Source organism: Indicator indicator, chromosome 26, assembly GCF_027791375.1.
Source record: "Indicator indicator isolate 239-I01 chromosome 26, UM_Iind_1.1, whole genome shotgun sequence".
NCBI classification, from domain to species: Eukaryota; Metazoa; Chordata; class Aves; order Piciformes; family Indicatoridae; genus Indicator; species Indicator indicator.
The window spans coordinates 10,113,788-10,123,311 of NC_072035.1; the positions used below are offsets into that span (position 1 = coordinate 10,113,788).

The window sequence follows — 9,524 nt, forward strand, 5'->3', positions numbered from 1 at the left end:
AGCTCAGCTACATCAAACCCCTAGGCAAATGCTGGGGCTGAGCTTTCTGGTGTCCCTCAGCTGAATCCTGCCCATGTCGCCACCATGGGACCCTCACCCTGCCTGCATCCCCCTGCCTGCTGCTGAGCAAGCGAAACCAAAGGATCTACCTGCTCTTCGGGAAGATGTCCTTCACCAGGCTGGCTTTGTGCAGAGCTGCATGTGGTCCCCCGCCGTGTCCCCTGCCCTGTGTCACCCTCCAGGCCCATCCCTGTCCTGCCTTTGCCAAAAAAAAAGAGCTCCCTTCCCTCCTCCCAACCTGCAAGTCCTCTTTGGATGTAGGTGCAGAAGCCATATCTCGTACGCAGCCTTCTTCTAGGGTTTAGATGTTTCACGACTGGCTTTGGACTCTTGATCTCGGTAGAACCACATGGTTGAAATCTAGAGACACCCCCTCGAGCTAGAGTCAAGGAGAGGGAAGAAAATTCCATGAAGGGGAAGGAGGGAAAAAAAAAAAAAAAACAAGAAAAAAAAAAAAAGAGGAGAGTTTTAATAAAATCTATTTTTCTAACGTGTGTGCGGATGGACGCCAGCAGCGAGGCCAGGGCTGGGGAGGAGGCTCTTGGTCCCCATTTCTTTGCACAGAGGTGGGTGAATGTGTTCCTAGGGAGCTGCTGCCCCTCTTTTTAACTCTGCCCCTGAGAAATGGCTGGAGGTTTTCCAGGAGCACAGGTGAGCCCTGTCCCAGCAGCAGGAGCTGAGCTGACCCCACGCTCCTTTGCTTGTGGTGGCCCTGGGGCTGCCTACCTCGGTCAGAACAAATCCTCAGGTCAATCCAGCTATTAAAGGAGAGTTTTTGTTGCTATTCTGCCTTCCCGTGTCTTTGTGGGGCTGTCCAAGCACCCCTCGCCCATCACACGCCAAGGGCTGGATGTCCTCCAAGCTGTGGGAGGTGGTGGATGGCTCCTCTACCCCCTTTGTTAGAGTCACATCAATGTGATGTGAAGAATAAGAGGGGTTTGGGTGGGAAGGGACCTCTAAAGTTCCTCCAGTCCAACCCCCTGCAGTCAGCAGGGACATCTGCAACTAGAGCAGGTTGGCCAGAGCTCCAAACCACCTGACCTGCAATGATTCCAGGGATGGGGCATCTCCCACCTCTCTGGGCAACCTGAGCCAGGCTCTCACCACTTTCAGTATCAAACTTTTCTTCCTTCTCTCCAGTCTCCATCTCCCCCTCTTATTTCCACACCACCACCCCTTGCCCTATCACAACAGGCCCTGCTCAAAAGCCTGTCCCCAGCTTTCTGCTTGGTCCTTTTAAGCTTGAAAAAGCCACCAGAAGGTGTCCCTGGAGCCTTCTCCATGCTGAACAGCTCAAACTTTCTCAGCCTGCTCCCCCTGCTGCCCACACTGCTGGGGATGATCGCAGGGCACCGCTGGCTCTGGGCTGGGACCGCACAGGGCTGGTTCATGTCTGGCTCTCCAGACCTTCATCCTCAGCCTGGTTGTCCTGACCCAGGTGCAGGACCTTGCACTTGGCCTTGTAAAACCTCCTGAGGTTCTCTACCTCTCCAGCTTGTCCAGGTCAGCTTATCGTTTGCTTTTTTTGCCCTCTATGGATTTAAGGATCACAGAAGCTTAATGCCTTTATGTCACTGCAATCACTTTTGGGTTTAATTTTGGAATGAAGTGGAGCACTGGAATCAGAACCACCCCAGAAGTGTGTCCTGCACACAGCTTTATTTATTTATTAAATCCTGAGCTGCTTTATTTTTTTCCCTTTCAACCTCATGGGACTGACAAACAATAGTACCTTGATCTGGCCCCTGAAGAAAGAAGTCAATCAACCCTTTTCCCATCATAAAACCAGCTCCTGGGGAGGAGGCTGATCTTTATCCACCCAGCCCCAGCTTCCTGCATTAAAAAAAATAATCTCTCTTTTTTTTTTTTTTTTCCTGCCATGTCTCATCCCTGGGAGTGTTTTCCTACCTTGCAGGTTGTGTGCTGGTGGAGGCTGCAGCATGCTCAGCATCCTCCCTTCCAGGCTGGATGGGTTGCTCAGTGGTTGCCATAGCAACCATACCTGCACCAAAACTCCCTGGGTTTCACCCAGTTCTGTGTGGGGTTTGTGCCCAGCAGACCAGTTGGTCCATGTGATGGAGAAGATGCAATAAAAGAGTTGATGCTGGAGAAGATGATGCTGAACAAGGTGATAGCAAAGAAGATTGTAATGGAGGATATGGTCCTGAAGGAGATGAAACTGAAGAAGGTGATACTGAAGGAGATGACACCAAAGAAGATGATGCTGGAGGAGATGATACTAAAGGACATGATGCCAAAAAGATGTTGCTGGAGGAGATGATGCCAAAGAAGATGATGCTGGAGGAGATGATACTGAAGAAGATGATGCTGGAGGAGATGATACTGAAGGAGATGATACTAAAGGAGATGATGCCAAGAAGACGATGCTGGAAGAGATGATACTGAAGAAGATGATGCTGGAGGAAATGATACTAAAGGAGATGATGCCAAAGAAGATGATACTGAAGGAGATGATGCCAAAGGAGATGATGCTGGAGGAGATGATACTGAAGGAGATGGTGCTGAAGAGAAGCTCAGGCTGGGAATCCCCTCCCCAGCCAAGGCAGGGGATGCCCCTTAGGGGTGAATCCAGTGAGTTCTGGGCTCCAGCCATGCAAATAATGCTGAGGCCTCAGGGCAGGTCAGAAGGAAGGTTGTCCCCTTCCTCCCAACTTAAATCCCACCTCAAGCCCACACTGCAGTTCAAAGGAGAACCTACCTCAGCAGCACCTTCTCAGAAGCTCTGTAACACAGGGAAGATGCAAGTCATAAATCTGAGCAGCAGCACCATTCCTCCCTGACAAAAGTAGCATCTTTTTAAATCAGCTTCACTATTTTCCATAAAATTTACAGCTGACAACCTGCCTGAACACCAAGGAGATAATTTAAACACAGCTCCACTAGCACTGAGGAAAGGGAAAGGGCAAACCACTTCTTTTTCTTTTTTTTTTCTAATTTATTTTAATTTTTTTTCTCCTTAACTCCATTTCCAAATAAAGGAGGTGATTTATTTGGGGAAGGAAAATGCAATTTTAATTCAGCTAATTGAAAAAGAAGAGCCATTAAGGACAGTAAATGTGCTGCACAGAAATGATTTGGGTTTATTCCTGACTAATCTGATGTGAAATGAGGCCCAGCCTCAAGTTTTTAGGTCCCTGCAAGCTGAAGGCAGCAGTGAGGAGGGGGCACAGAGAAGCACTAGGCTAGGGATAGGGGTCCTGGGCTGGGGGACAGTGTCATAGGGAGGGGATCAGGCTCTTTCCCATCCTTATCCCAAACCCTGCTGGGATATGGAGGGGATCAGAAGGAGATGGAACAAGAGGATGCTGCTCATCCTGAGGTGTCTGACTGGATGCTGGGGTGTGGAGCAGAGCACTGGCAGCCTACTGGTGTTGAAGAACCAAGCCCCTTCCCAAACCAGCCCCAGCATGGGTTCTGTGGGGTACAGGAAGGGATGGGGAACAAGCCTGGGCTGGGTGAGATACAGAGCCCCAGCTCTGTGCTGGCATTAATAGTCATTTCCAAATCAACATCACAGAGCTTTTTCCAGATGGGATCTGACAGGGAACAGGTCAGGATGACACAGACCTGGGGCCAGAGGCTGGCAGCAGCTGGGTGCACAGATTAACAAGGCAGGAAGGTGGGGGTGCTCCCCAGCTCCCACTGCCAGGCTCAGCACAAGAGAAATGCTGCTCTCCAGATGATTTTTTGCATGGATTCTCCTCCCCATCCCCCCCTCCCAAGAAAAGAAAGAAAAGCCATTTGGCTTCTCCAAGGATGAAATCCTGTGGGTTTCCCCCTTCAGCTTCCCACTGGGAACAGGCTGCCCAAGGAGGTGGTAGATGCTCCATCCCTGGAACAGTTCCAGGACAGGAGGTTTGGTGCCCTGAGCAACCTGCTCCAGCTGAATCACGGACTGATTTGGGTTGGAAGAGACCTTTAAAGGTCATGTAGTCCAAACCCCCTGCTGGGAGGTGTCCCTGCCCATGGCAGGGAGCTTGGAACTCCATGATCTTTAAGGTGCCTTCCAACTGAAGCCATTCTGTGATTCTATGATCTTCAACTAGAGCCACAAATGACCTTACCAGGAATGGTTCCAGGGATGGAGCATCTACCACATCTCCAGGCACCTTGTTCCCAGTGGGAAGTTGAAGAAGGAAAGCCACAGGGAATATACAATCATGGAATCCTAGAACAGTTTGGGTTGGAAGGGACCTTCAAGATCATCTAGTTCCAACCTCCCTGATATGGGCAGGGACACTTCCCAGCAGGGGGTTTGGACTAGATGACCTTTAAAGGGACAACTTCCCCTAGAGCAGGTTGCTCAAGGCCTTGTCCAGCCTGGCCTTGAACACCTCCAGGGAAATGGAAGCATCTTTGGAAGCTTCCTGTAGAAGAGGCTTGGAACACCATGCTCCAAGCATCCCAGCTGCTGGCCATAAAGCCCCAGCCCTACATCCCTGTGCCTCTCTGCTCCCTGCTGCTTTCCTTCAGTCCCAAATTCAATGCCAAGGCTCAGGAATACACCTTAGGATGGGACTGCTCACTGAAAAGTCCTAGGATGTCTCCTGCTCCACACAACCACGAGCCTGAGCACGTACCAGGGGCCTCTGCATGTAAACCAGGTTCTTTATTCAACAGAAACAGCTACAAAGAAGAGCTCCAATATTAGCTTTCCCAAGCTGTCACCAGAAGGCTCTAACCCAAGGTTATGTACCAAGTTCTCCCTGGGTTTGTTTTTTTTTTTTTGGGGGGGGGGAGGAGGGGGAAAGCTGTTTGCTGGAAGAACAGATGGGCTTGCAAAAGGCAGCCATGAAAATGAGTGAGGAGCATCCTCACACCAGCACAGCCCTGGGAGCACTGCAGCACCAGATTGAGAGGCAACCACAGAGCCATAGAACTGCTTCAGCTGGAAGAGACCTCTAAGATGGAGTCCAACCATTGAGCCAACACCACCATGGCCATTAAACTATGGCCCAAAGTGCCATGACTACATGGGGTTTTGAACACCTCCATGGATGGTGGCTCCATCACCTCCCTGGGCAGCCTGTTCCAATGCCCATGGCATGGTGCTGTGTGCCCCAAGGACATGGGCTGCTCAATTCTCCCCATCCCACATGTCCCCAGCCCCACCCCACGTCAGAGAAAAGTGAGACCAGGCTCTCCCACTGCTTCCTGCCCCAGTTCTTCAGCTGCTCCAAATCCTGACCCCAAAAAGCACCAGTGGCTGCTGGCACGTGGAGAGGACTTGGCCATTCCTTGCTTTCCTGGGAGTGAGAGGCTGTGGGTGACATGGAGGAAGCAGCACATAAATAAGGGTGACACCAGTGTCTTAGTCAAGAAGCCCAAATGGTGAAGGATCTCCCAGGTTAACTGTGCATGAAATTGGACAGAGAGGGTGGCTCAGCCCATCCTTCACCACAGAGATTTGTGTGTGGTGGCAGCAGTCTCCTACCAGCAATGGACTTGCTGCTTGGTTGGGAAGAGACAAAACCTTCCCACAGGATCAGCTGATGACACCAGGGAGCAGCCTTCAGTGGAGACAGTCCCCAGGTCCACCTGGAGCCAGGAGGGGACCTCCCCAAGGTCCTCCCCAAGAACCACAGCCTATGGACCTGCTCCCCAGTGCCACCCAGGTGCTTTGCAAGGAGCTGCTGGGACTGGTGGCTCCAAGCACAGTGCAAAATGTACCGTGTGGAACGTGTCCATCAAAGAAGGCTTTGTTCAAAGGCACCTCAGATGAACCTTCCCCTCTTATTTTCACCCAGTTTGCCATGTCAGTGACCTTGTGTAGGAGCCTAATCCCCAACCTGGCAGGTGGCCCTGTATCTCTGGGTCTTCTTCACTGGGAAGATACCCAAGAATTCCTGGTTCACCAAGGTTGGGATATTCAGACCCCCAAACCTCTCTTCTGAAGGGTACAAAGCGCTCACAACACAGTCCAGAACGTTCCTCTAGTACCAATATACTTTAGGACTTTAACATGAGTAGCTACAACCATACATAGGTCATAGGAAGAGAATGTCACCAGTTAGGCCACAGCAGGCATCACACGTGGTAGGTGCCCACCAGGCCACCTATCTCAAGAGCTTGCTGTGGAGGTGCTTTCCCAGACTCATCTTCCAGCCTGTCTCTGGCAATGACAAAAAGGTCCTTGCTAACACAGGTTAGACAGGAATGCCCTGAAATGTCTTCTGAAACAGAATCACAGAATCAGCCAGGTTGGAAGAGACCTCCAAGATCATCAAGTCCAACTGATCACCCAACCCTATCTAATCAACTAGACCATGGCACTAAGAGCCTCCCCCAGGCTTTTCTTAAACACCTCCAGGGATGCTGTCCCCCACCACCTCCCTGGGCAGCCCATCCCAATGGGTGATCTCTCTTTCTGGGAAGAACTTCTTTCTAAGATCAAGCCTAAACTTCCCCCTGTGCAGCTTGAGACTGTGTCCTCTGTTGCTGTTTGCCTGGGAGAAGAGACCAACCCCCACCTGGCTACAACTACCCTTCAGGTAGTTGTAGACAGCAATAACAGTTTGGTGCAACCATCTTTGCAGCCACAAAGGACAATTCAGGTTGGTTGTATCTTCTCCACATGCACAGTGCAGTGGTGTCCAATGCCTGCCAGCCCCCAGGCAAGAAGAGCAGTCAATGAATATGCTGTAGGACATGGTCGTCCCACACCAGGGGCCACCACAACAGTGGTCACCATCATAGCAGTGGGCATGGGCAACGCCAGAGGACTGTGGTCCCTCCTGCAGGCACCCAGGTTGAATTTAGAGGACCGTTGTCTCCTTCTCAGTCATGGAAGACATCTTGGAGAAGCTCCTGTGAACGATGCTGGAGTGGCCTGTCTCCTCACTGAGGGCATTCACCAGTCTGGAGAGGATGGTGACCTTAAACTTCTTGAAGTCCTGGCCCATGAAGACGTAGAGGACGGGGTTCATGCAGCTGTTGGAGGCAGCGAGCGCCGTGGTGATGGGGATGAAGATCTCGAACACGAAGCGTGGGATCATGTCAGGCTCCGTTTCCAGGAGGTTCAGCAGATGGTAGGGACTCCAGCAAAGGAAGAAGGTGACTATAATGGTGACGATGATCTTGAAGGGCTTTTTGGACTTGGCCAGGCGGTTGCGGCGCAAGTTGAAGGCGATGGCGACGTAGCAGAAGGTGATGACGGTAATGGGCAGGACGTAGCCGGCCAGGAACCTGGTGATGTTCACCGTCCGGTGCCTCACCAGCGCCAGGGCTCGGTAGGAAGCATTCCTGGAGAGGGAGAAGTTGCTGAAACAGATGACGGAGCTGTGGGCCTGGGCCGTGTCCCGGAAGATCAGGGAGGGGCAGCTCATGACGACGCCCACGATCCAGACCCCCAGGCACACCAGGTAAGCCAGGCTGGGGCAGCGGTGGTTCTGAGCCCAGACGGGAAACACCACCGACACGTAGCGATCCAGGCTGATGGTGGTGAGCAGGAGGACGCTGGTGTACATGTTGAGGATGAGGAGGAAGGAGTTCAGCTTGCACATGACCGTCCCAAAGACCCAGTGGTAGCTCATGGCCGTGTAAGCGATGTTGAAGGGCAGGAAGATGTTGAAGAGGAAGTCGGCCACGGCCAGGTTGAGGAACCAGACGGCGTTGACTGACTTCTTCATCTTCAGGGTTATGATGGCGATGACCAGGCCGTTCCCCAGGATGCCCAACACGCAGGACACGCTGTAGATGACCACGGAGAGGATCCTTGCCATGTCACTGGGGTCGTGGGCTGGGTCTGCCCACATGCTGCTGGTCTCCTCGTAGGTGTAATCTGTGTAGTCGCTGTAGTTATCGACCTCATCCAAGTAATTGGACAGGTTGGAAAGCGCCATGACCTGGCAGCAAGACACAGCCTGGGCAGCCCCAGGCTCTCCAGCTGCTGATGGTCCTTTGTGCCTTTCTGTTGAGGAAACACACAGTGTTAACCACAGCCAGCACCGCCTGCTGGAGAGATCTGGGTCTACAATCACAGAGCCACAGAGTCACAGAGTCAATCAGCCAGGTTGGAAGAGGCCTCCAAGATCTTCAAGTCCAACCGATCACCCAAGCCTAACTAATCAACCAGACCATGGCACTAAGAGCCTCCTCCAGGCTTTCCTTAAACACCTCCAGGGATGCTGGCCCCACCACCTCCCTGCGCAGCCCATCCCAATGGGCAATCTCTCTTTCTGGGAAGAACTTCTTTCTAAGATCAAGCCTAAACTTCCCCCTGTGCAGCTTGAGACTGTGTCCTCTTGTTCTGTTGCTGGTTGCCTGGGAGAAGAGCCCCACCTGGCTACAACCACCCTTGAGGTAGTTGTAGACAGCAATAAGGTCTCCCCTGAGCCTCCTCTTCTCCAGGCTAAACAACCCCAGTTCCCTCAACCCCTCCTCACAGGGCTGTGCTCCAGACCCCACACCAGCACATGGGCACAAGGGACTGTGGAGAGAAGGGATGGAGCACACAGGTAGAGAGGATCCCGTGGGAAGAAGATGGTCCTGCAGCTCCTCACCAGGTTTCCACCTCCTGACTGAGAGACAGTAGCAGCCTGAGCCACAGGATGTGATTCAGTCCCTTGTCTCCACCAGGATGTGGCTGTAGCCTCATCCTGCAAAAAATGTCTATTACTCACCTAGTTCCAGGATGAAAAGGAGGGGATCATGGAATCATTTAGGTTGGAAGAGACCCTTTAAGATCATCAAGTCCAACCATTAACCCATCATTGCCAGGTCAACACTAAACCATGGCCCTCAGCACAACATCTCCATGGCTTTGAAACCCCTGCAGGGATGGAGAATCCACCACTGCTCTGGGTAGCTTGGTCCAGGGCTTGGCAAACCTTTTAGAGAAGAAATTGTTCCTTATGTCCAACCCAAGCCTCCTCTGGGGCAATTTGAGGCTGTTTCCTCTTGTCCTATCACTTGTTCCTTGGGAGAAGAGATTGCTCCCCACCCTGCCTCCAGCATCCTTTCAGGGAGTTGTAGACAGCCAGAAGGTCTCCTCTCAGCCTCCTTTTCTCCAGGCTGAACAACTCCAGTTCCCTCAGCTGCTCCTCACCAGCCCTGTTCTCCAGACCTTTCACCTTCAGTTTTGAGACCTTCCAATCTCCAAAGCACCGTAGCTCTTCTCCTTTTCCCCTTTGAGCACCCAGAAGATTGGACTGAAACCCTGGCATGCAGCTCCCCCCATGCTCCACTGGTGCCAGGCTCCTGCTGAAGCTGGCATCACAGCCTCTCACCTCTCCTCTCTGGTGTGGTGGCTGTGCTCCCAGCTGGATGCTTGATGGGATGGGGTCCAGAAGTGGTGGTTCAATGTCCCACAGCTTGAAGGCAGCTTCCTCCACACAGGTCTAGGACTGGAGCTGTGATGCTGAAGCCAAGATCAAACAAAGGCTCTTCACCCTCGGATGTGGAGCTAAGGGAGGAAACAGAGATCCAGCCATGCTGGGATTTAA

At 52.2% G+C, this 9,524-nt stretch overlaps 1 protein-coding gene across 1 annotated transcript; it reads right to left on the reverse strand.

Moving 5' to 3' along the window:
• Window positions 1-6,836: 6,836 nt before the first annotated feature.
• On the reverse strand, window positions 6,837-7,922 carry CMKLR1 (chemerin chemokine-like receptor 1). The gene has a single exon (XM_054392839.1). It carries the CDS (start codon window positions 7,920-7,922, stop codon window positions 6,837-6,839), a length of 1,086 nt encoding a protein of 361 aa, XP_054248814.1.
• Between the last annotated feature and the right edge of the window lie 1,602 nt (window positions 7,923-9,524).

Excerpts from the sequence above, each read along its gene's own strand:
- CMKLR1 (XM_054392839.1), bottom strand. The coding sequence starts at position 7,922 with ATGGCGCTTTCCAACCTGTCCAATTACTTGGATGAGGTCGATAACTAC.